The sequence below is a fragment of the Eretmochelys imbricata genome, chromosome 1, assembly GCF_965152235.1.
Source record: "Eretmochelys imbricata isolate rEreImb1 chromosome 1, rEreImb1.hap1, whole genome shotgun sequence".
In the NCBI taxonomy this organism is placed as follows: Eukaryota; Metazoa; Chordata; order Testudines; family Cheloniidae; genus Eretmochelys; species Eretmochelys imbricata.
In genome coordinates, this window is record NC_135572.1 from 268,880,166 (window position 1) to 268,905,476 (window position 25,311).

Genomic DNA, 25,311 nt, shown 5'->3' on the forward strand with positions numbered 1-25,311 from the left:
ACAGGGGTGGCGGATGATGGCCTTTGTATATAGCTGGGCATATAGATGCCGCATAAACTCATACTTCCCCCTTTTTCCATGGGTGGTGGGTAGCCCTTAGGGATCCCTGCAGTTTCTCTTTATTCCTCCTCCTCTGGAAAGGTCTCAGTTCCTCTCTAGTTGAGGCAGGCTAGGTATGGGTCCCTTTGGAGGCCATTCTTGCTTCTGCCAGATCAATGGAAATGTGGGGAGGTTTGCTAAGAAGTGGTGCAAGGATTCCTTCCGTCAGGGCTGAGTTTACTCCCTCCATGTGGTGTCCTCAGCTCCAAGAGAGTTCAAGCTCCCCACCTTCAGGCTCCTTCACAGCGTGCTTCCTCTTTCATGTTTATAACTGGTGATGTTCCTCACTCTGACTTAAACTCAGGGGGTCACATTCCTTGGGCTGTGACCCCCCTCTCACCAAGAGAGCTACCAGCAATCATTTGGATTGCAAATCTGGTCCTCTTCTCATGAAGTGGAATTGGGCAAAGATCCAGAGGTGTATTTGAGCAGGAGGAGCAATTACAGGTGGCTGAACACAAGCACAAAGGTTAAGAACCCTTGTTTTAGATCTATATGCACATGGGTTTATGTCACAGGTGTGTCTGTAATGGAAGGAGCACCTGGCTGAAACGTAGGGTTGTGCAGGTAGGTGCTGAATTTTCTCTAAAAGAATTGTGCATGGTCTGAGTAATGTAGCATCTGTTGTTTTTGTCTTATCTGATGGGGGACTATGAAGTTGTTTCATGCTGCTTGGTTAGACCTTAGATGTCAGTCTATTTGCTTTTCATGAGCTATGAGCTCCATTAGCACTAGTGAATCTCTAATAGAGGGGGAACTGGGCTGTGGAAAAGAAACCAGGTGTTGACTTCTTTTGACTTAGGGAAAGCAGAAAATGCTTATTATAAGGTGGAAGTTGTTTCAGCATCAAATGGGAAAGGGGCTCATGGACATGCAGTTCTCAGACTGCTCAGGCATCAATCTGTAACTGTTCTTAAATGTTGTCCATTTGGAGGGAATTCAGAGAAGAACAACTCAGATGATTAAGGAGCTGGTGGGTTTGACTTATGAAGAAAGATTAAAAGAGCCATGTATGTCCTTGCTCACCAAATGACTAACACCCTGGTCCTACAATTAGGGAGATGCAGGCAGACTCCTGTGGTCCCTTGAAGCCACATTGAAGTCATGGGACTCTGTGGGAGCTGGGGTCTGCCCATTCAGTCAGCTGCAGGATTGGGGTCTAAGGAGGGATATAACAATCTACAAGTAACTTGCATGATGTAAACACTGAGGAGGAAGAGGAATTGTTCAGGGTTGTCCAAGAGGTCATAGAATCATAGAATATCAGGGTTGGAAGGGACCCCTGAAGGTCATCTAGTCCAACCCCCTGCTCGAAGCAGGACCAATTCCCAGTTAAATCATCCCAGCCAGGGCTTTGTCAAGCCTGACCTTAAAAACTTCCAAGGAAGGAGATTCCACCACCTCCCTAGGCAACGCATTCCAGTGTTTCACCACCCTCTTAGTGAAAAAGTTTTTCCTAATATCCAATCTAAACCTCCCCCACTGCAACTTGAGGCCATTACTCCTCGTTCTGTCATCTGCTACCATTGAGAACAGTCTAGAGCCATCCTCTTTGGAACCCCCTTTCAGGTAGTTGAAAGCAGCTATCAAATCCCCCCTCATTCTTCTCTTCTGCAGGCTAAACAATCCCAGCTCCCTCAGCCTCTCCTCATAAGTCATGTGTTCTAGACCCCTAATCATTTTTGTTGCCCTTCGCTGGACTTTCTCCAATTTATCCACATCCTTCTTGTAGTGTGGGGCCCAAAACTGGACACAGTACTCCAGATGAGGCCTCACCAATGTCGAATAGAGGGGGACGATCACGTCCCTCGATCTGCTCGCTATGCCCCTACTTATACATCCCAAAATGCCATTGGCCTTCTTGGCAACAAGGGCACACTGCTGACTCATATCCAGCTTCTTGTCCACTGTCACCCCTAGGTCCTTTTCCGCAGAACTGCTGCCTAGCCATTCGGTCCCTAGTCTGTAGCGGTGCATTGGATTCTTCCGTCCTAAGTGCAGGACCCTGCACTTATCCTTATTGAACCTCATCAGATTTCTTTTGGCCCAATCCTCCAATTTGTCTAGGTCCTTCTGTATCCTATCCCTCCCCTCTAGCGTATCTACCACTCCTCCCAGTTTAGTATCGTCCGCAAATTTGCTGAGAGTGCAATCCACACCATCCTCCAGATCATTTATGAAGATATTAAACAAAACCGGCCCCAGGACAGACCCCTGGGGCACTCCACTTGACACCGGCTGCCAACTAGACATGGAGCCATTGATCACTACCCGTTGAGCCCAACAATCTAGCCAGCTTTCTACCCACCCTATAGTGCATTCATCCAGCCCATACTTCCTTAACTTGCTGACAAGAATACTGTGGGAGACCGTGTCAAAAGCTTTGCTAAAGTCAAGAAACAATACATCCACTGCTTTCCCTTCATCCACAGAACCAGTAATCTCATGATAAAAGGCGATTAGATTAGTCAGGCATGACCTTCCCTTGGTGAATCCATGCTGGCTGTTCCTGATCACTTTCCTCTCATGCAAGTACTTCAAGATTGATTCTTTGAGGACCTGCTCCATGATTTTTCCAGGGACTGAGGTGAGGCTGACTGGCCTGTAGTTCCCAGGATCCTCCTTCTTCCCTTTTTTAAAGGTAATGAGATGAAACTGAATTAAGAGAAAATTAAAGCTGAATAGTCTGCCCAGAGCAGTGGTGGAAGCCTCATTACCTGAGCCATTTAAAACTGGACCAGACAGACCCTTGGCAATATATTGCATTGTGCAATGGGCAAGGTATTATCTAATAGACCTGTTCCATCTCTAATCTTGATGAGGGAAGTGCAGATGGGTAATAATATTGAACAGAAAGGAACCCATCTGTGGATGAAATGAGTTTAGCTACAGGTTTTTTCCCCTATCCCACCCCTGGTTGGTTAGATGGTTTTGGGGGAGAACGTTAATTTGTTTCACATATAAACACAAGCTCTTGAGGACATGTCCCTGCTTCTGTCCTTTAACGGAGTGATCTTCTCTCCTCAATCTCTCAGAGTCACCCGGGGCACAGCACTCAGAACAAAGCGGTTTTGCGACAGGGGCAGTTCCTGCTCAGCACTGTGGAAGGCTTCAGAAATGCTTGTAGGTGAGGAGATGAGGGGATTTCTGTTGGTTCTGGCTCTGTCTAATCCATTGGTGAGCGAGTTTCCCCCTCCCACACACACACCCTGTGCCCAGCTAACATTCCTTACAGTCTCTCTTCAGCATGAGGTGAAAGTACAGTATATGGTCTGTCAGCACAACTTGTGGAAGGGCTGCTCTTTGGTGAGTCTGCCAGTTGTTAGCCAGATGCTAGAGCAGACTGAACTACTTAGAGGAATCATTCTCTGTGCCCTTCAAGCCACTAGAGTGGATGTTCTCCCCATGCGTCTGCGATCCAGCTGCTGGACCTGCTGGCCAGAGGCTAGAGACGATTTTTTTAAATTAAATGTATTGGTCAATGTGGTGCTCTTGAAACTGGAGATTCAAGTTGTCTGTTTAGCCACATAACACGTAAACCACAGGAAGTTGCAAAGTATAGTCCCCCTCATGATGACTCTACCCAGATGTGGAGGGACTCACTTCTAAGAGTGAGAGAAGAATCTCCTGTGGCCTATTTAATCCTTGGTGGCTTCACTGACATTCCAAAAGAAGGAGGACCCAGTACCAGTTTTGATGGTTTTGTGACGCAAACCAGTCCCATTAGAAACTTGCCTAACACCCACCAGCTCATTCCCTGAACAGCTATTAGAAAATAACTTCTGGTCACTAACCAAATTTGGTGGCTAAACTTGAACTAGTGGAAGACTGTATTCCATTTTCAGTCCCCTCGTTTTAGTAGGTGCTGAAACAATGCCTTGGTACAGTGTTAGGGGGTGCTATGCTTATATAATACTGTTTTGTGGATGAGATGCAAAACTGGGTTCATGGCCACTCATGATCATTAAATACCCTACGGCATTTTTATAAGATTTGAGGCGTTAACCTTGGTGTTCAGGCCAAATTCCAAACTGGCTAAGTACATTTAACCAAACAATATTGTCTCCTTTCACTGCAGCAGGAATTTCATTTAATTCTTTCCCCTCTTGTGATACTATTGTGTAGTGTCACTGGCTTAAAATGGCTGTCAGGTTTGACTCGAGACAGCTCATTTCATTGCCTGATCCCTGTACATACAGTGTGTGATGTGCTCTGGGCTCCGTCAGGTTCTAGAGGTGTAACACACTGTAGGTTCTGCAGAAAGCAGGAGAGTGCATTCTCTGATGTCCATGTGTATGTTTTTAGGTTAGCTGTGGAATGTCAAAGCGACCCCTTGGCTCAGGAGAACGCTTTCACTGCTCCTGGCTCGGAGAGCGAGAATACTCTGGGCAGCTACTCTGAGTTTCTGCTGAGGATTTGCGACAGCCTTTGCATCCCCGTAGTCCTGGTAGGGTTAGTTCAGAACCCACACTGTCCCTCAGGCATAAGGGGCACCCAAGCAGTGGAGATGCTTATGGGAGATTGTTGAGAAGAATTTGTGTGGGAAAGAGGAGAATTAGGGATAAACCAGTGCATCAAGCTCATACAAGTGTAGTTGTGGCATATTCTGTCTCACGCTGAGCAATCCTCAAATTATTTGGCTTATGGGAAACGGAAGAGAGAAGTCTAGAGGGAGGGTGTACGAACTCAAAGCCCTGCCTGCACTCCATAGAGAGGACAGCAAATGTCTCCAGACCATGAAGTCTCTGAAATAGCATCCCACCTAAATTATATAATAAATGACAGGTTTTGCCACTGCTGGAGGTGATGTATGTATGAACCACTCTCCCTCTTCTCCTCTCTCAAGGCCTGCCACTAGCCTGGCAAGCAACAGAACTTGCAAGTTCCTTTTCATATAGGCTTATGCAGTATATTGATTAACCTGTGGAACTTGGAGCTACAGGGCATTATTGAAGCGCATAGCTCCAAAAGGCAAAGAATAAAGGTAAAAGAAGGAGCAGGTGCACATAGCTTTGTACTTTGTTTCTTACAAATCTATCACTACACCCCCTACAGACTTAGGGCAATAATGAGCAAAGCACTTTAGTGCTTATTTCCGTCTCTATTCAGCAAAGTGCTTAAGCACATGCTTAAGTCCTATTGATATCAAAGCACATGCTTAAGTGCTTTGGAGAATTGAGGCCTCAGTATCTGAACAGGAATACCATTTACTGTGATTCTGTGTAGAGTAAAAATGACAACATCAGTCTGATGCTTCAGGGCATAACAACTGCAACCAGGAAGATTTTTTCTCCTTGGTGTAGAGTCTTGCACAGTTAGGAACAATTGTTCAGAGGGGGAAGTTATTAAATCTGTCTCTGAAACACCTGGCATAGGCCACCGTCTGAGGCAGGATACTCGCTGTCAGCCGTCTTGTTGGAACAAGGGCTGTTTGACTTCAGTCGCATTTGCCTGGCTTTGTAACCATATGAGACTCACTGGAAGATCACTGATTCCTCCGGTGTGTGCTTGCATGTTTCTTATCACAAAGGCATGGGCGCTGACTCCATGGGTGCTCTGGGGCTGGAGCACCCATAGAAAAAAAATAGCAGGTGCTCAGCACCCACCAACCACAGCTGTTCGGCCGGCCCTGCTGATGAGCTGTTCAGTGACTGGCAGAGGTGCTCGGAGGAGGGGATGGAGTGTGGGTGGGAAGAGGCGGAGTGAGGGTGGGGCCTTAGGGGAAGAGGTAAAGCAAGGGTGGGGCACTGGAGAAGGGACGGAGTGGGGATGGTGCAAAGCAGGAGTGGAGCACCCATCTGGAATAATGAAAGTCAGTGCCTGTGCACAAAGGGATATGGCATTTGCTTGCTGACCATTTCCTCTCCCCACAGAAGCACTCAGAAAGGACTTCCAGCCCAGCTCTGATGGAGGTTTTCATATCCGCTCTCAGCACTCTGTTTGCTGTTGTGCCAAGCATGCATGAGAAATTCTCTAGGAAGCTGGGTATGCAGAATTCTGACATTGTATTCACTGTGCTTCTTTACACAGTGAATAACCTGATTAACCCAGGGAACTTGCTGCTGCTGGATATGATTGAAGAAAAGAGCTTAGCAAGATTTCACATAGAGCCATTTATTTGAGTAAGACTAGTATCTGCACTTACGTTAACTAGGATAAAACCCAGGATTAAAAACAAGATCTGCTGGGTGCTGGAAGGAGATTACCCCATAGCATAGCACTTCAATTAGGTCCGTTATGGGAGCTTTGTACTTTTCCTCTGAAGCCTCCAGAATTGGCTACTTTTGGAGTCAGGAGATCAGACAAAGTGTTTTATTTCCTCTATATTGTCTGTTTTCTTTACTGCCTTCTCGATCAGAGATGAAGAGGAATTCACTCTCACCCTGAGCTAGTACATCTGGCAGTGCTTAACTCTTCTGAGCCTGTAGACCCAGTGACCCACTCTTCTCTCCAAAATCTGGAAAAATAATTTGCCCATGGAACCTAAAAGAGAATGAGCCTGGCAGATGCATTCTGTTTGGGGTGACCTGTGTTGTTTGCCAGCTGTTGCTTTGAAAAGCCATGGATGGTTGTTTGTGACATGGGGTCCTGCCTGCGTTCTGTGCTCTCATGATGTGTTTATCTTCTCTCCTACTCTGCCTTCTCTCTAGCATCCTCTTCTTTCATTCGACTGGCACTGGAGCTGAAGGCCAAATTCTGCACTGGACAAAGGTACTGTCCTCTATATTGAAACCAAACCAAGAGTTTCCATTTGAGAAAAGAGGAAATGTCCTATTCTTGCAGCAGAATTAAATGTGAATGTATCTGAAATACCCTCTGCTCAGTTAGGCCAGCACCATTTTCCTTCATCAGTTGAAAGACCTAAATAGTAATTGGAAAGGAAAAATGAGGTTGATGGAGGTGGGATGGGAAACTGATCATGTAGTGGCAAAGTGAACTACAAACTTCTCCAGAACTGGTTTAAAAGATGCCCAGTAAGGAACATGCTATTCAGATTCAGTAGAATGGTGCTGCTGTGATGGAGTGATGACACTGGATGCCACGGAGAGGAGAAGTTACAGCAGGTTCCATCTCACTGGAGCTCTGGCATTCCAGGAACAGAACATACCATCTGTAGAAATACTGGTTCACTGATTAGACGGGATGGGGAGGGTAAGAACGCTAACAAAATACATTATGCTGGGTCATTTCAAGCAGAGCTTGAAAGCTTATGGATAGAGCCCTGCTTGCATAGGCGACACATAGGGGGATGTGTGGGGTCAAGTGCCCCCCTCCCCCCATATTTCTCTGTGGCCTGCTGGGGAGTGGGGAAGGAGAGGGGCTCCCTACTCTCACTGCATTTGCCCCCTGGAACGCTTAGCCCCTGTCCCTAGCAACTAGGCTCAGGTGTGGAGCGGAAGGGGCGGGATCAACCACTTCTCATACCAGCTGCTCCAGGTCGCTGCTCTGGCAGCGCAGCGGCTGCCTGAGAGAGAGCCTGGCTTGGGTGACTGTCCTCCCCGCTCCCTCTGCTCCCTGCCTGGGCCCAGCTGCCAGGGACAGGGGCCGAGTGAGCTGGAAACTTGCTGGGGAGGAGGAGGGACTCTGGCTCGCTCAGCCCCTGCTCCCAGCAGCCGGCTTGGATGGGGAGCAGAGGGGTGGGGCAGGGCAGGCCGCCACCCCAGCCAGACTCTCTCTCAGGCAGCTGCTGCGCAGCACAGAGTAGGCAACCCAGAGTGGCCAACTTCAGCCAGCATGAGAAGTGGCTCCCTCCTGCTCCCTGCCCAGGCCCAGCTGTCAGGGAGACCGGTTGAACGTTGAGGGGAAGTAGAGTGGAAGAAGGACAGAGCCCCCTACCTGTCCCCCCTGCCAGGTAATTCTAGTGGGGCGGGGAGAGCATGGCGGCCGCGGGCTGGGTGCAGGCAGTCGCTGGACAGAAGAGACACATGGGGCGGTCATGTGTCCTCCCCTTTAGATTGTGCCCTCTCCCCCAGTATCCGGAGGCACAAGTCGTCTGTGCCTGCACCGATACAAAATTTGTATCCATATCCGATCCGCAAGCATGGTCCACTGATATCTGTGGATATAAAGCGGATATCGCAGATTTGTAGGGTTCTACTTATGGAGCACTTGCTAATAGTCTGCAGCAAGCAGGCTAGTTGCGTGGTATTGGCTCTCCTTGTATCCAGCTGCTACATCTCATTACAAGAGTAGCTAAAAATACTTCTGCTATGATCCTAGTATCACTTGTCCATGTGAGCAGGTGTGAGAGTTAAAATGGGGATGTTTTGTGATTGCGATTGGGCAGGGAGGTGGTCTGCGACTGGGAATAGATGGGCAGGCGGCCCATGAGACACTGGGCTCTGTGATGGTCCTGTTCTATAGGGGTCTTCGTGAGAAGTTCTCACAGCCAGGGAGGGAAGTGCCTGGGATTGTGTTATTCTCACCCTTTTAGGTAATTTTTTTGCCACTCTTCAGTGTTAACCCCTGGAATGCCACTGCTCTGATAGCTCTTCACTGCAGTTTGCTATTCATCCCGAAATGTGTGAGGTTCCCCTGTGTCTCCTGGAGCCCCAAGCTCTGGGTGTCATGTCTTGACAGAGGAGATGTTGTGTGCAGTTAGTTGTTGCCCGTAGGTTGATGCTCTCCTGTCAAATAAACACAAGGAATCCTGAGCCTGGAGAGGATGCATCAGGCTAGATCTCCATTCTCATAATATCTTTTTGTTCTCCCTTCAAGTAACCCTGCTTTGAATCAAGCCTGTTCCAGCTTCCTCTACAGCATGTGCCTCAGCCTTCATTCAGCTGCAGAGAAGATGGAGGACTCTTCCCAGGAGGGTAAGTTTGATGAAGGAGACAATTTAATCTGGTTTAGATTGGGTGGACCCAGTCTGCCCCTGATTTAAAGGTTTTTCAGCTGGTTTAGCTTGTCTGACAGGGAGGCGAATGGGGCTTTTCTAAACATAGTTACTCCATACTCAAAACCAAGCCTTGAGCCATTTAAAAATCCATCCCTCTTTCAGCAATCTCTGGGGCTTGACTGCACGCAAAATTTACTGCCACAATACTGCTGGTATAATTATACCATGATGTGCATGTAGGTGTAGCCATGTCAGTGCCAGGATATTAGAGATACTGTGATAGTTATACTGATATAACTCTCAGTGGGGACCCCATTCTCCTGGAATAAGAGTGCTTTTTTCCAATTTAGTTGCACTGATGATTTCAAGCCCTAAGTGAAATGAGTGTGTCGGTCTCTCACTCCAGTTCTGGGTGGGTGCAGATTTCTACACCACAAAAACCACACAGTTGGCACTAATTAGTATCTCTGTTGATGGCCTCAGCAGAGAGCCAAGGACTGAATGGGCTGTGAAAGTAGAACTCCCTTCTCATCTTTAGATATGGTCTCACTAGGTAGGGTTGAGGCATGTACAGCAGATCTGCGCCAGAGAATCATGCTTTGCTATTGCTTGTGCTATAGCTGCTCTGGGGATAAACGAAGGACTTCAGTATTTCTCAGCCAGATCCCTCCCTGATTTTATATTCCTGACTTTGGGTCGGGTAACTATGCACCTCTCGCTCCAGACCTCTCTGCCTTTGCTCTGGTATTCCCGAGTCCTTCCTGCCCTTCTCATGCTGGTTTTGTTTCTAGAGCGAGAGATGTCTGAGCTCCTGCAGAGGAGTCTGCCCCAGTTAAACTGCAACGTGCCTGAAAGCCTCACCCTCCTGTCAGAAACCCCAGATCCCTTCTGTTTAGATGAAGCTCTTCGTAGCCACCAATATTGCCTCCTGCTCCTCTTGTACTGTGCCTATGCCCTGGAAGACAGGTGAGCCGAGTGGTGTGATTGAGGAGGGGGCAGTACTGTACACAGATACCAGAGGGTTCAGCCTGTCATCATTACTGTTCCCCCTCCCCATCCTTGTTTGCAGGTTTGTTCCAGAGGCAGAATTATTTTCAGCCATAAGAAATTTCCTTCTGTCAGTGCAGGACCAGGGAGACTATCCCCCTCCTTATGTCTTCAGAGCCGTTCTTTACCTTCTGGCAGTCTGTCAAGACAAAGGCGAAGCCTTAGACTTGGTAAAAGCTGATTTCATCACCACCACTTTTTACCTTCTCCCCTCCACCCCAGAAAAGTGACTGTGTGTGATGGTCAGTGAATAGACTCGGGGAGCTCACGCCATGTATACTCTCAGGTTATTTAACTGTGACAAACACTTCGGGATAAAGATTGTATTGAATAAAGTTGTGTACATGTGGGAAGGTGTTTGCATGATGGGTAGTCCTGGGAGTGCACGTGAATGCTGTTATAAATTCCATAGCTTCAGTCTCCTGAGAGCAGCAGCAGCCTCGGCAGTAGGCTTTCTAATGCTTCCATTTGGCTTTTGCTGGTTTAGAGCACTGAACAGAGCTTGCAAGAGTTTTTTAGACTTTGTGATTCAAAGGCTTTCACAAGACTGTATTTAATTGGTATTGATAGACTGCATAAACAGGGCACATAATTGCACTTCTCACAATGGGATCTCATTACATCAGCTTCATCTAATGGTTATATCTCTCTCTCCGTCTCTCCACTCTTGTCAGAGTCCACTGTGTGCCATAAGGAGGGTCCTGGAGAATACATCAGATCTGAGCTTGGTCTACATTCATCATCCTCTTCTGCTTAAATTTTTCCTGCATTACTCTGAGCTTGTGGGCAAATTCGGTCACCGGATCCTCCAGCTCTGGTTTTCCTGGGAAGACTACAGTCAGATTGAGTCTGAAGATGCTGTCTCTGGGCTCTCCTCTAGCTTGCCTGATTATCCAAACAGCTTTATCACTTTGCTTCACATCCTGAAGGAGAATTCCAGTGTTTTACTCATTTTGCTGGTATGTGACTTTCATAAGGACAGTTTGCCATCTGTGGCCCCAATTCAGGAGAGCACGTAAGCACATGGATAAGTGCTTTTTTGAATCTGGGCTTAAGCGAGCAGTCTCACATGTGCATATGCAGTCACAGACAGTGTCTGATTTGTAAAGAAAGAGGTGCTGGGGCTCAAGCAATAGAGATAATACTGTTCCTAGAACAAAATGGCACCATTCAGGCAAGGTCATGCAGCGTGGAGGAGGCCATTTTGCAGAACAACATGGTGTCCTCCGCACAGAGTGCCCTCTGCACACACCGTACGTGCAAGGCCATGCCTTGTGTACAAGTGTGGAATTACATGCTTTACTGTAAATGTCACAGCCCACCACTGACAGGAGAGGGGTCAGGGCTGTGCCCTGGCACAAATTAAGCTCTGGTCATAAACCAGACGTGCATACCTGACATGGAAAATGGGATTGTGGGCCTTTGGCTGTACCTGGGCAACCCGCCCAACCTGTCTGGAGGGCCTTCAGCAACCCAGATAGGTAGTGAAGCCCATCAGAAAGGTGCTGCTTAACTGGCACTTCTTTATACACAGTACAAAAAAATTCATTTCACACGTACTGTGAGCTCCTTGCACACAGCTGGTAATCTCTTCTGTGGTAGCTTTGCAAGAAGTTGCTCTGTTAATGTGGGGACTGTGATAGGCTAAGGATAGAATAGGATAGGAAAGAAAGGGAGAAATAAAGAGCTTCCAAAATGGCATGTAAAGACTGGAACTGAGGGAGTCTATTTATTAACTGGGAAATGTTTCTTTGTGCTATTCCCAGGATTCCCAGGACTGTAAATAGCACCCTGTGCTGCTCTTACAAAAACTGAAATCTGAAGCCTTTGGGATCAACGAGGCAAGGTTCTCCCAGCAGTTGGAATAATGAGCCAGATCCTCAGCTGATGTAAATCAGTGTAGCTCCACTGAAGTCAGTGACACAGTGTCATTATGAAAGTATCAAGCCCTTGGTGGCTGTAAAGGAGAGCTCTTTGATAAGACTAAGATAAGTTAGCTTTTCACATAGCAAATGTATTTAACATCTCTTCAGGCAAATCTGTATGGCCTGAATCTGTAGGGGAAGCATAACAATTGTGTTGTTATTTCTTCCCAAACCTGATAAGGATACTATATATCAGAATAGAGACCTATTTCATTACTAAAACGGCTAAGCTTTTAGATAAAGTAATAGCATGCTCTTGGATAAACAGCCTCCCAAAATAATTAAGAAACAAGGTAGGTTTTATTATGAATAGGCACATACAAGGCAGCATACACAGGGCTTGGGGTGTTGGTACATCTGGCCTGGTCAAAGAGGTTGCAAAGTATTTTTTTCTCTCCAGTTCCTGAAAGGGCCAACAGACAGAATGGACATTTCTTAGAGAAATCCTTCACCATTTGAGACTAGATTCCAGAATACGAAACAGTATTCAGGCAATTGACATTTCCAGAGAATCAGTGAAAGTGAAGGATGAGCTGACAAATCAATGTGAATTAAAAGGAGGGATGCCCCAGGATGACTTATCTACCCCATTATCTTTCACAATAATTTTGAAACCCTTCATTCAGCAAACTAAAATCAGGTTAAATATTACAGGTATAAACAGGTAAAAGAAAAACAAATTGCATCATTTGTGAATGATATTATGTTCCCATTTTCCCATTTTCTCTTTGCCATGCACTCCTACAGAAAGAAATTAATTTAGCTCTGTTTCAGGTTTTAAAGTAAACTACAGTAAATCACAGATATTGGCAATTCACCTCTCTGCAGGGGTACAGCATGATCAGTTTGAATTTAGATGAGCTAATCAAACAGTCCAGTGTCTTGGTATAAATATTCCATCAGTTATAAACCAAATTTATGAGAAAAATAACCACCATCTGTTAGGGCAAGTTAAAACTCTTGTAAAATGGAAGACTTGTCACAGGAAGACAAAAATGAATATCCTTCCCAAAATGTTTTATTTGCTTAGCTGTTCTTATTAAAATTCTGGATTAGATAGGACAGATGGTGCGTGGCTTCATTTGGGACCGTTAGCTCCTGAGTAAAAAAAAGAAAAAAATGTACACAGTGAAGACATTCTGCCAATTTTTGATTATATTCCTGACCTGTACAGATGAAGGCCACCCTGGAGTGAATTCAATACTAAATATAAGCAGTAGCTCGTAGGAACGGTGTTGTATTGTGTTAAGAACAAAGGACTTTTTGGGTCAGACCACTGGTCTATTTCTTGTGGTGATCAGTATCCTGTATCTCACAGGAAGATGCAAGAAACCCCATAATGGATGATGAAAAAACTTGCTCATAAGGGAAGTTTTTTCCTAACCCTGGGAAATAAGTGGTCAGCTCATGCATGTAAGCCTAAGGGTTTCTATCTCTTGGAAATATTTTATCCTGTTAATATAACTGTGGATGTTCTCATTATCCATATAGATATCTAATCCTTGCTTAATAGAATTCAAATCTTTATATCTCGTTGCAGTGAGTTCTACAGGGCAATTATACATAATTGCATGAAGGATTTCCTTTTATCACTCTTAAATGTGTTGTCTTTCTGCTTTACTGAATGTCCCCCTGTTCTTGTATTACAAACAAGGGTAAATAGGAGTGCTCAATTTACCTTCTCTGAAGCATTCATTACATTTATACTTCCATTATGTCTCCTCGTACTCCTCTCTGAACAGTCCCCATATTTTCAGTCTCTCTTCATATGGAAATCTCTCTATCCTTCAAAGTATTTTTGTGGCCTCTCTCTGAATCCTTTCTGTTTTGGCTATACTTTTTTGAGATGCCGCAGCCAGAGCTCAGTCTGTTATTCCAGGTGAGGGAATACTGCTGATTTATAGGATGGCATTATAATAGTCTCAGTATTTTCTACCCCAGTCTTCATAGGTCCCAATTCACCAAAGCACTTAAACATAAGCTTAACTTTAAGCACGTACTTAAGTCCTTTCCTGTTCAGCAAACACTGAAGCACATGCATAAAGTAAAGCACGTGCTTAAGTGCTGTGCTGAATCTTGTCCAGAGCTAGTGGAAATTTAGCTATGAGACTCCAGGAAGGACTATGCTGGGGGCGGGGATGGACTAGGTGATCGATACAAGTCTTTTCCATTTCTAATTTCAGTGATTCTAGGAATATTTGGTTTATGTGTCACACAGTTGATCACTTTTATCAGTTATAATGCTTCTATATGTGCTAGGCTTCTAGGTCAAGAACTTTAAAACAAAGTACCTAAAGTTAGGCTCATAAATCCATATTTAGGCACTTACCATAAGTGGCCTGATTTTTCAAAGCAGTAGTTCCCCATGAAAGTCGCGGGCTGCTCAACACTCTTGAAACTCAGTCCACTGATTTGGGTGCCTATCTTCAGGCACTTGTTTTTAAAATTCTTGGCCTTCAGCTTGTATTACTTCCTATGCCTATGCACTTGATAGCCACATATCAATATATTAATTCTAACAGCCCACTTACAGAAGGTGTTTGGCTATCAAAGAGGAGAGCCTACCTATGTTATACAATACACTCTGCTTAATGGCCATACTTAGTTTGAACATCCACATCACTAGGGTGTCTCCCAAGGAACCAATGTAGCATAATGATAGTGAACAACAATGACTTCTGCTTAATGAAGACCGAAAGGTAATGTCTGCACTTCTTCCCTTTCAGGACCTGGTCTGCCTGAGCACCACAGAAGTGGCTCACAAGGTTTTGATGACCTTGAGTATGTTTCTGAAAAGAAATGAGGATGTTGTTGTTTGTGACCTCCTTCGGAGTCAGTTTCTACAGATCCTGCAGCAGCTTCTAGTGGAGAGCAGCTCCACCACTTTACGAGGTGAATCCCACGTGTAATTAGGGACACACATGATAAAGTTTATGAAAGGACTGGATAGCTCAAGGGGCTAAATCTAGGATAAAAAGCCTTTGATTTCTGAGTTACTGGTTCTAATCTAGGCCTTGCCTACATAGGAAACCCTGCAAGTGGAGATATGGATTATACCAATTTCCCGAAATACACAGCATATACATTAGGGCTTGTACTGGCATAGCTATGCTAGTCAAAAAAATCACACCCCTACCTGACATAGCTTTGCTGGCATGAGATTTAAATGTAGACCAGGCCCTAATGACAGAGCTTGTCTACATGGGGACATTTAGCGGCAGTACTGTACCACTATAGTTACACTGATATAACTCCCCATGTGGACACACTTTTATTCCAGAATCCAAGTGCCTTTTCTGGTTTGCTTATGTCACTTTGAAAGTGGTCTGAATTAAATTTTAAAAAGGCATTCTGATTCTGGGGTAAAAGAATGTACCCACAGAAAGTTATATCAGTATAACTATAGCTGTAGAGTTCTGCCAGTATATGTCCCATGTAGACACACCCTCAGGTAGCTAGTGACTGAAAGTCATTCCTGTCTCTTTTCTGTTCAGCTCTCTATGCAGCATGAGTTGGTGGAGCTCAGTACAGTTCCTAGTGCATAGGTAACAACATGGGTGCAGATTATCCCACCTCTGCCTACTGTCAGGGTTCTTACACCTTCCTCTGAAGCATCTGGTGCTGGCCACTGTCAGAGACAGAGTACTAGGCAAGATAGATCTGAGGTCTGATCTACCATTGCAGTTCCTGTATTCCTAACATCACAGGCACTGCTTGTGTTGCGGTTTATGCTGGCTGTGGCCCATTTATTCATAGTCTCATCTGGGAAGCCAACGACTGAATGAGCCTCGGAGACTTGAATTCTTGCCTCCCACTGGAGGTGGCCCCTTTGACAAGGTCTGTGGCAGGTCAGGGGAAGGGGCAGTGTATCTGGAAAACTTGTATAAATAACCAGAGGGCTTTGGGCTCAAGTTCTCTGAACCCCAAGTGGATTTTAAAAAACAGTTAAACCTCCCCTCCCAAAAGGAAAATCCCCTGAGCAGCATTTGGAAAAGTTTTTCTAAGCCTATGGTAATTCATCCTGCATATATCACTCAGACACATGTACAAACACACACACATATGTAACTATTCACCTGTGTGCTGCCCAGCAGATAGAAGCTCAGGTAGAGGCAGGGGAGGAAAGATGGCTTTGTGGTTAAGATTGAGGACTGAAGCTCTGGAGACACAGCTTCAATTCCCTGCTCTGCCGCAGCCATCCTTTGTGATCCTGTGTAAGTTGTTCAGTCACCACGTGCCTCAGTTTCCCATCTGCAAAATGAAGATACTAATGCTCCCTTACATCCCAGGGGCGTTGTGAGGATCAATACATTAGAGTGTGAGGTGCCACATAATTACCTAAGATGGATAAACATTTGGGACAAGAAGCATCAGAATGGAAAGAAATGCTTTCCAGCTTCTCAGAGGGTTTTGGACCCTTTTGTAAAAATGTAGGTGAGAGAGTCTCTTAAATGGCTCACTAAGAAAGTGAAACCCAAGTTCTGTGCTGAAGGGGCTCTGGCCTCCTGGGAGAGGAAGTATTACCCCATATCCCATCCTTTTTGCTCTTCTCTAGCTAATCTAGAACAGTGTTGGTGGGACCCAGCTGTTGAAGGGAAGGAAGCTCAGCCCTGATCTAGAGTGAACAAGGGGTTTGGGATGGCAGAGATTGTGGCAGTTAGTTTACAACTCCTCCTCCCCCCAGCTCCAAAATGTGCAGTACCTATCAGACAGCAGGAGGATGGCATGCATTGACCAACTCTTCATATCCTTTCTTAGCTAGCAAGAACCTGCCTCTGTTGCTGAGCCTTCTCTTCCTGGTGCAGCTGAGGAATGAGGCTGAGAGAGAGCTGGACAGCACAGACTTCAAGCTGCTTCACCATGGTGAGCCTCTGCATCCATTGTTTTCCTGTTGGGATGTGATTCTGCATTCCCCAGGGTGCTCTAACCCAGCAGTTCTGTACTGAGTCCAAGGGCCTGGTTCTTATTGGAGCTCAGGTCCCATTACACTGCCGTGGCAGTAAGTTACATCACATTTACAGTCACTTAAAGGTCCTTTTCCACCATCAGAGTGTGGTGCAAAGCATCTGTACAATAAATGAGGCTCAAGCTGTGAGAGTGTTTCCTCTGCTTCCTGCCTTTAAAGCACCTTTGTTGCCTGAGACCTCACATCAAGGCCACAGTTTTTTCCCTTTGGGTGGGACTGGACTGGATGAGAATGGAGTCCATCACTGGTGCCCCTTAGGTGGCTGGAGTGGGTTGCTGATGTGCAATTCATTGCTTGCAGGCGTCCCGCACCAGTGGCTGAGCAGATGGTCTCTGCCTTACTCATAGTCCTGGGAATGAGGTTTGAACTGGGTTTCCAACATAGCAGTGGAGGATACGTCTAGCGTCCAGCAGCCAAAGGGAACCAGAGAATGAGGCTGGGTATTGTGCTTAGCTTTCACATGTAGCTGGAGGGAAATGCAATAGCCAGGGCTTTAGGCAGATGAAAATTACTCCAGACTCCTTCAGACAAGATTTTGAACCTCTGTTGCTCCTTTTTGCCTACGTAGTTATGTCACATCTCTCTTTCCCTTCTGAAACCCATCTGTGTACTTCTGTATTTGTCTCCATTCCTCAGGAGCAGAAAATCTCCCTCCTCCTTTCTCAGTTTATTCCAGTTCTCCCTCTGCAGAGAAGGCAGAGAAGGGGAAACTGCGTGTAGGAAAATGAAATCAGATGGGCCTTTTCATGGCAGGCCTCAAAGATGTGCTTTGGGCTGCTGGAACATACCCTTTCACCTCTCTGTGCATATGGGGACAGCAGATGGACGTGTCATGCAAACTTCTCAGTTATCATAGACATGAGAGATGGAAATGAGGTTACTAGATCATCTGCTCCCTCCTCTCCTATTTCCCACCATGGCCAATGCAGGGATATTCTTTACAGTGTTCTTCAGGTGCTATCCTTTCAATAGAATAGCGCCGCCCGGGGTGGGGTGCGGGGACGCTATTCCATTGAAAGATCCACACTTTGGTGCTTCCATTACTTTCCTTGTGACTATTCCACAGATTCTCATGTAGCAACTAACTCAGTGGTTCCCAAACTTCAACAACCTGCGAACCCCTTTCACTAAAATGTCAAGTCTCGTGAACCCCCTCCTAAAAATTAATATTTCCAAGGATTTTCTCCCTTACCTCAGCATAAATGATAAAAGCAGTGATCTTGGAAATATAAAATTTGTTTTTATGAGATGCTTATTACACACTATTCATTATTATTTATCATTACAGTATTTTTGTTACATGATGAAAACAGCAACACTCCTCCAAGATCTCACTTTTGTAGCTTGTATCACTTTTGATTAAACCTGTTATAAGACAAGGCTCCTATCAGAGGTGCCAGTAGAAAAAAACGGTGCTGGGGCGAAGCCCATATGCACCCCAGGGCCTGGGGGGGCACCGCTGGAAAAGTGGAGAGCCTGGGGGGGCTGCCAGGGAAAAAGGGGAGGGATCCGCCGGCGGGGCGTGCTGACGTGGGGGCGACACATGACCCTCGTCGTCCCCCCTGTACTGGTGCCTCTGGCTCCTATGTTTCATCAAGGAGTATCAGATGTGAAACAGCATGAAGGTATTTAAGAAGCCAACTCAAGAGTTCCTCCTACACAAGCAGTCAGGTCTTGAGCAGTCCAGGCAAACAGTGCACGTTACCACAAAGCTCAAACTTGTTCTTCATAATAATTTAAAAACAACACTAGCAGCCTATTTAATTTTAAAAACAGCAAAAATATCCACCTCCCTTTCTATTTAGTATAAGGAGTCTTGAAGTTTAAATCTCCTTGCTGTGATAGATATGCTTGCTTTGATCTAATTAGCTCTTGGAAGTGCTCAAGGCTCCGGGCTGCTGGCCCCGGGCTGCCCGGGGTCCATATGGACAGCTCTGTCTGCCCTTAGGGATTTTTTTCCCGAGAACCCCCTGTAACATTTCGTGAACCCCCAGGGGTTCACGAACCTCAGTTTGGGAACCACTGAGCTAACTAAAGAGGTCAGGGTTAGGAAGAAGCATCTCCTTTTAGACTGTCAGCTTTTCTGAGTAGGGCACTGTCTTTTTGTTATGTTTGTACTAACCTAGCATACTGGGGTTGGAGCCTCCAGGCTGTATTGCAACACAAATAATAAACGGGCAGGCAATTCATCATGGTGTTTCTTGCACTTTCCTCTAAAGTATCTGGTGCTGGCCTTTCTATGAGACGGAATACAGGACTGGATGGACCATGGTGCTGGTCTGATATGGCAGTTCTATGCTTAGCCTTTCAGTCCTTAACCTCCTCCCAGGCCTTCTTGCTAGACATCATCCCCAAATGTTTGATGTTATGAACAAACAATATACACATGTAACAATCAGTTTATCTCCCAGTCCATCACTGTTGGGTCCCTCATCCTCCCATGCTCTCTGCCCCAACCCTTTGTTTTGCTGTTGTTATCCGTTGCTGCAGTCTGTCTAGTATAGAACATAGTCTCTTTGTTGCAGGGCCTGTCAGTCTGTATGTGCTATGCACCATGCACACCTGGGGTGCTGCATTAATTTGTACTCTTTGTTTAGCCAAAGTATTCTGTTAGTTTTGTTAATTTTCCTCAATCCCTCCAGCCCATCCATCATTTTGTTGTTCTTATCTGAATTCTCTCCAGTTAAATGGCATCTTTCTTGTAGTGAGCTGCTCAGAATTGTCTTTATATCAGATATTTCTGAGGGTGCTGTGTACTGATATATAGCGTTCTGTCTCCTAGTCAGTGACCTTTGTGGGAAATGCAGACCAGGAGATGTTGAGCTGCTGCAGCCTTCCTTGAACTTCCTATATTGGAGCCTTCACCAGACAACAACATGTAGTCAACAGAGAGGTGAAGTGGAGTTGTGTCAAATGATGTGGGGTTGGATGATTTCACTGACTTAGTCTCATCGGGTTGTAGCTGGGCTAACAAAGGTAATAAGGGCAATCAATGACAACTGATCAACTCCATGTGGAAGTCAAGAAGGCGTTTTTTCCTTCTATTTACAGCATTATGCAGTTGGCCAGGTGCATTATGGGGTTGGGGTGTGGTTTTTATTTTTTGCTTCAGGGTTCAGGTATTGGCCACTGTGGAGCATGGGACTAGCTTTGTTTTACTTGTTCGTACAATAGCTAGCTAGCACAGTGGGGCCCTGATGCCTGACTGGGGCTTTCAGGCTCTACCCCCAATTAAATAATAATATAGAGAGAAAAATTAAGATGGCCACCGTACTAGATTATTTGAATGCTGTTTATTCTATTAGCTGTATCAGGGATCGCACCTGTGTGGCACAAGGTGGAATGCCAGACTAAACTGACCACTGGTCTGAGGAGCTGTGCCCTGTGGGTTTTTTTGGTTGCCTCTTGATTGTAGTGGCTTGCTTAAATCACTTGTGTCACATACATGCTGATTCCTTCTATGCCATTCCAGCAGACTCTTGAAGCCTGTTGTACCCTTTTCTCCTGCATAGTGGTGGCTGTGCTGCTCTCTAGTGTGCCTTTGCTGGAGTTGCTCCAGAAGGTTTTGGAACTCACCTGGATGTGGCCCTGTCGCTCTGGACCCGCTTTATCTTCATCAGAAGAGGCGCTTCTCTGCTCTGCTTGGCTGCTGACTGCTTCCCTCTTAGCTCATCAGCACCGTTTCAACTCTGAGGTTAGAACTGCTGTCAAGCCAGAACCCGAGCTGTGAGGGAACAGTCATCATCATGCTAAAATAAAATCCCTGTTCACAGGCAGAAATGATTCACATTGGCCTGGACTCTGCTGGCCCTTGCAGTTACTGCACTGTTCTGTTCAGGGGATTCCTAGTTCTGGTCTCGTGCTGTCCCAGCCTGGCAGGGGGCTAGGAATCCTATCCAGTGGCTAGCTAAGATGTAGACCATTTGAGGGCTCAGGAGAAGGGTGGTGATCCTGGGGAAAAATCTCCAAACTCCCCTTTCCTCTCAAAAAGCTAAACTCTCTGTGAGAGAGTGACACATTTTAAAGGTGCTTTTCAGGAGGCTAACAACCATTCTGTAAATTATAAACCATTTTGTTGGTGCTCTCTATTGGAATTACAGGTAACTGTGAATGGAGTATATTCTAACACCAATGCAAGGGGGTGACCTTCCCCTCTAAATATATATGCTGGTGCCTCATACCATTCCTTTGTGATAAAATGGAGTTAAAGCCTCAATGGCGTGAACTTAGGCTCTGATCCTGAAAACATTTACGCAAATGCTGAAATTGATTCGTGAGTAGTCCTACTGAAGTTAGCGGAGATACTCATAGGCCATGTCTACACTATGAAAGTACTCCGATTTTACAGAAGTCGATTTCTGGGAACATATTGTATAAAGTCGAGTGCGTGCGTCCACACTAAGCACATTAATTCGGCGGTGTGCGTCCACAGTACCGTGGCAAGCGTCGACATTCCAAGCGGTGCACTGTGGGTAGCTATCCCACAGTTCCCCCGGTCCCCGCTGCCCATTGGAATTCTGGGCTGAGCTCCCAATGCCTGATGGGGCCAACATTTTTTTGCGGGTGGTTATGGGTAAATGTCGTCAGTCCCTTCCTCCCTCCCTCCATGAAAGCAACGGCAGACAATAATTACGCATCCTTTTCCCTGGATTGCCCGAGCAGACGCCATAGCATAGCAAGCATGGAGCCCGTTCAGCTCACCGGAGCAGTTATGACCATTGTAAACACCTTGCACGTTATCGTGCAGTTTATGCAGAACCAGCACCTGAAAAACCAGGCGAGGAGGTGACAGCAGTGCGGTGATGAGGACGTGAACACAGATTTCTTTAAAACCGTAGTCCCCGGCAGTTTGGAGATCATGGTGTTACTGGGGCAGGCTCATGCTGTGGAACGCTGATTCTGGGCCCGGGAAACAAGCACAGAGTGGTGGGACCGCATAGTGTTGCAAGTTTGGGATGATTCCCAGTGGCTCCGAAACTTTTGCATGAGTAAGGGCACTTTCATGGAACTTTGTGACTTGCGTTCCCCTGCCCTGAAGCGCAAGAATACCAAGATGAGAGCAGCCCTCACAGTTCACAAGTGAGTGGCAATAGCCCTGTGGAAGCTTGCAACGCCAGACAACTACCGGTCAGTCGGTAATCAATTTGGAGTTGGCAAATCTACTGTGGGGGTTGCTGTGTTGCAAGTAGCCAACGCAATCATTGAGCTGCTGCTATCAAAGGTAGTGACTCTGGGAAATGTGCAGGTCATAGTGGATGGCTTTGCTGCAATGGGATTCCCTAACTGTGGTGGGGCTATAGACGGAACGCATATCCCTATCATGGGACCGGACCACCAGAGCAGACAGTACATAAACCGCAAGGGGTACTTTTCAATGGTGCTGCAAGCACTGGTGGATCACAAGGAATGTTTCACCAACATCAGCGTGGGATGGCCGGGAAAGGTTCATGACGCTCGCGTGTTCAGGAACTCTGGTCTGTTTAAATGGCTGCAGGATGGGATTTACTTCCAGACCAGAAAATAACTGTTGGGAACATTGAAATGCCTATAGTTATCCTTGGGGACCCAGCTTACCCCTTAATGCGATGGCTCATGAAGCCTTACACAGGCACCCTGGACAGTAGTAAGGAGTTGTTCAACTATAGGCTGAGCAAGTGCAGAATGGTGGTAGAGTGTGCATTTGGACATTTAAAGGTTGCTGGCGCAGTTTACTGACTCACTCAGACCTCAGTGAAACCAGTATTCCCACTGTTATTGCTGCTTGCTGTGTGCTCCACAATCTCTGTGAGAATAAGGGGGAGACATTTATGGCGGGGTGGGAAGTTGAGGCAAATTGCCTGGCCGCTGAATACGCGCAGCCAGACACCAGGGCAATTAGAAGAGCACAGCAGGAAGCGCTGTGCATCAGAGAAGCTTTGAAAACCAGTTTCATGACTGGCCAGGGTACTGTGTGACACTTCTGTTTGTTTCTCCTTGATGAAAACCCGCCCCCTTGGTTGCCTCTAAATTCTCTGTAGGCCACCCGCCCTCCCCTCTTCGATCACAGCTTGCTTGCAAAGGAAATAAAGTCACTATCGTTTAAAAAACTTATATTCTTTATTAATTGATTATAAAAATAGGGAGATAACTCACAAGGTAGTCTGGGTGGGGTGTGGGAGGAAGGTAGGAGGGAAGGAAAAGGCCACTTCAAAACTTGTTGAATGACAGCCTTCTGTTGCTTGGGCTGTCCACTGTGGTGGAGTGGTCGGGTGCCCGGAGCGCGCCCCCTCCCCCCGCCCCCAGCATTCTGGGGCATCTGGGTGAGGAGGCTATGGAACTTGGGGAGGAGGGAGGGCAGTTAAACAGAGGCTGCAGCAGCAGTCTCTGATCCTGCTGCCGTTCATGAACGTCCACCAGACGCCGGAGCATGCCCGTTTGATTCCGCAGTAGCCCCAGCATTGCATCATTCTTCCTCTGATCTTCCTGCCGCCACTTCTCCTCACGTTCATCGGCCGCTTTCCTGTACTCTGCTATTGTGTCCCTCCACACGTTCTGCTGAGCTCTGTCAGTGCCAGACGACTGCATGAGCTCAGAGAACATTTCATCGCACGTGCGTTTTTTTCACCACCTTATCTGAGATAGCCTTTGGGACGGAGGAGGGAGGCTTGAAACATTTGCAGCTGCTGGAGGAAAAAAAGGGAGTGAAGTATTTAAAAAGATACATTTTACAGAACAATGGCTATACTCTTTCACGGTGAGCAACACTATTCACATTACATAACACATGTGATTTTGGTACAAGGTCGCATTTTGCATCTTATATTGAGTGCTTGCGGCTTTGGTGTTAGAGATCACACACGCAGTGCCGGGCAACAGAATTCGGCTTGCAGGCGGCCATGGTAAGCCACAGTCTTTCGGCTTCTGCAACCTTCATAACAGCAGCACCCTCCTCTACCATACCAAGCAAAGCACGTTGAGTTGGCCATTTAGTGCTGCGGTTTTCCTGTTAACGTGCAGCAGCAGAAACCAAACTAATGCCCCCGCATCCAATTCTCTGGGATGATCGCTTTACCCTTCACCCCACTCTGTGGCTGGTATCAGGGAAGATCTCTGCTAGCCAAACGCGAACAGTTCAGCGCCAGCGTTCCCCCCTCCGCCCCCCCGCACCATGTGGCTAACTGCGGGGAGGATTTCTTTTCAGCCACAGGCAAACAGCCCAGTAGGAATGGCCACCTCTGAGTGTCACCTTAATTAAATTCCTCTATTTCAACCAGGTTACCATGAACAATATCACTCTCCTGAGGGTAACACAGAGAGATAAAGAACGGATGTTGCTTGAATGCCAGCAAATACTGGGACCATATGCTTCTGGGCTTTGTCATGCAATGATACTAGATTACTTGCTACTAGCATGGCGTGGTAAAGTGTCCTACCATGGAGGACGGAATAAGGCTGCTCTCCCCAGAAAACTTCTGCAAAGCCTTTTAGAGTACCTCCAGGAGAGCTTCATGGAGATGTCCCTAGAGGATTTCCGCTCCATCCCCAGACACGTTAACAGACTTTTCCAGTAGCTGTACTGACCACGAATGCATCCCAAGTCCTCAGGGCTACATAATCATTAAAAAACGCTTGCTTTTATAACGTGTTATATTTAAAAAAGTGCACTCACTAGAGGTCCCTTCTCCAGCTTGGTTGGGTTGGGAGGGTATTTCAGTCAGGATGATAAAAAGATCCTGGCTGTCGGGGAGAACGGTGTGCTGTGTGCACTCCTCAAGCTCGTCCTCCTCCTCCTCCTATTCCGCATCCGCAAAATCCTCAGCCTTGGCAAAGAGTACCCCATCATTGGAGTCCACGGACAGGGGTGGGGTAGTGGTGGCGGTCCCCCCAGAATTGCATGCAGCTCAGCGTAGAAGCAGCATGTCTGGGGCTCTGTCCCGGAGTGTCCGTTTCATTCTTTGGTTTTCTGGTAGGCTTGTCTGAGCTCCTTAAGTTTCAAGCGGCACTGTGTTGCGTCCCTGCTGTAGCCTCTGTCCCTTATGGCCTCAGAGATTTTTTGAAATGTTTTGGCATTTTGTCTTTTGGAACGTAGTTCTGATAGCACGGATTCCTCTCCCCATACAGCGATCAGATCCAGTACCTCCCATTCGGTCCATGCTGGAGCTCTTTTTCAATTCTGGGACTGCATGGTCACCTGGGCTGATGAGCTCGCCTGGCCAAACAGGAAATGAGATTCAAAAGTTCCTGGGGCTTTTCCTGTACACCTGGCCAGTGCATCCAAGTTCACAGTGCTGTCCAGAGCGGTCACAATGGTGCACTGTGGGATAGCTCCCAGAGGTCAATACCTTCGAATTGCATCAACACTAACCCTAATTCGAAATGGCGGTGTCTATTTCAGCGCTAATCCCCTCATTGGGGAGGAGTACAGAAATCGGTTTTAAGAGCCCTTTATGTCAAAA

At 46.5% G+C, this 25,311-nt stretch overlaps 1 protein-coding gene across 1 annotated transcript in view; it reads left to right on the forward strand.

The window, feature by feature from the left end:
- The window catches only part of MEI1 (meiotic double-stranded break formation protein 1), a 67,318-nt gene that overhangs the window by 26,513 nt on the left and 15,494 nt on the right, over positions 1–25,311 (forward strand). Inside the window, exons 13-24 of the mRNA XM_077807596.1 lie at positions 3,135–3,226; positions 4,405–4,546; positions 5,973–6,084; positions 6,750–6,810; positions 8,818–8,915; positions 9,730–9,904; positions 10,008–10,155; positions 10,660–10,944; positions 14,637–14,802; positions 16,669–16,773; positions 19,659–19,769; positions 20,389–20,570. Of these exons, the coding sequence (XP_077663722.1) occupies positions 3,135–3,226; positions 4,405–4,546; positions 5,973–6,084; positions 6,750–6,810; positions 8,818–8,915; positions 9,730–9,904; positions 10,008–10,155; positions 10,660–10,944; positions 14,637–14,802; positions 16,669–16,773; positions 19,659–19,769; positions 20,389–20,570 (1,677 nt within the window). The remainder of the gene's footprint in view (positions 1–3,134; positions 3,227–4,404; positions 4,547–5,972; positions 6,085–6,749; positions 6,811–8,817; positions 8,916–9,729; positions 9,905–10,007; positions 10,156–10,659; positions 10,945–14,636; positions 14,803–16,668; positions 16,774–19,658; positions 19,770–20,388; positions 20,571–25,311) is intronic.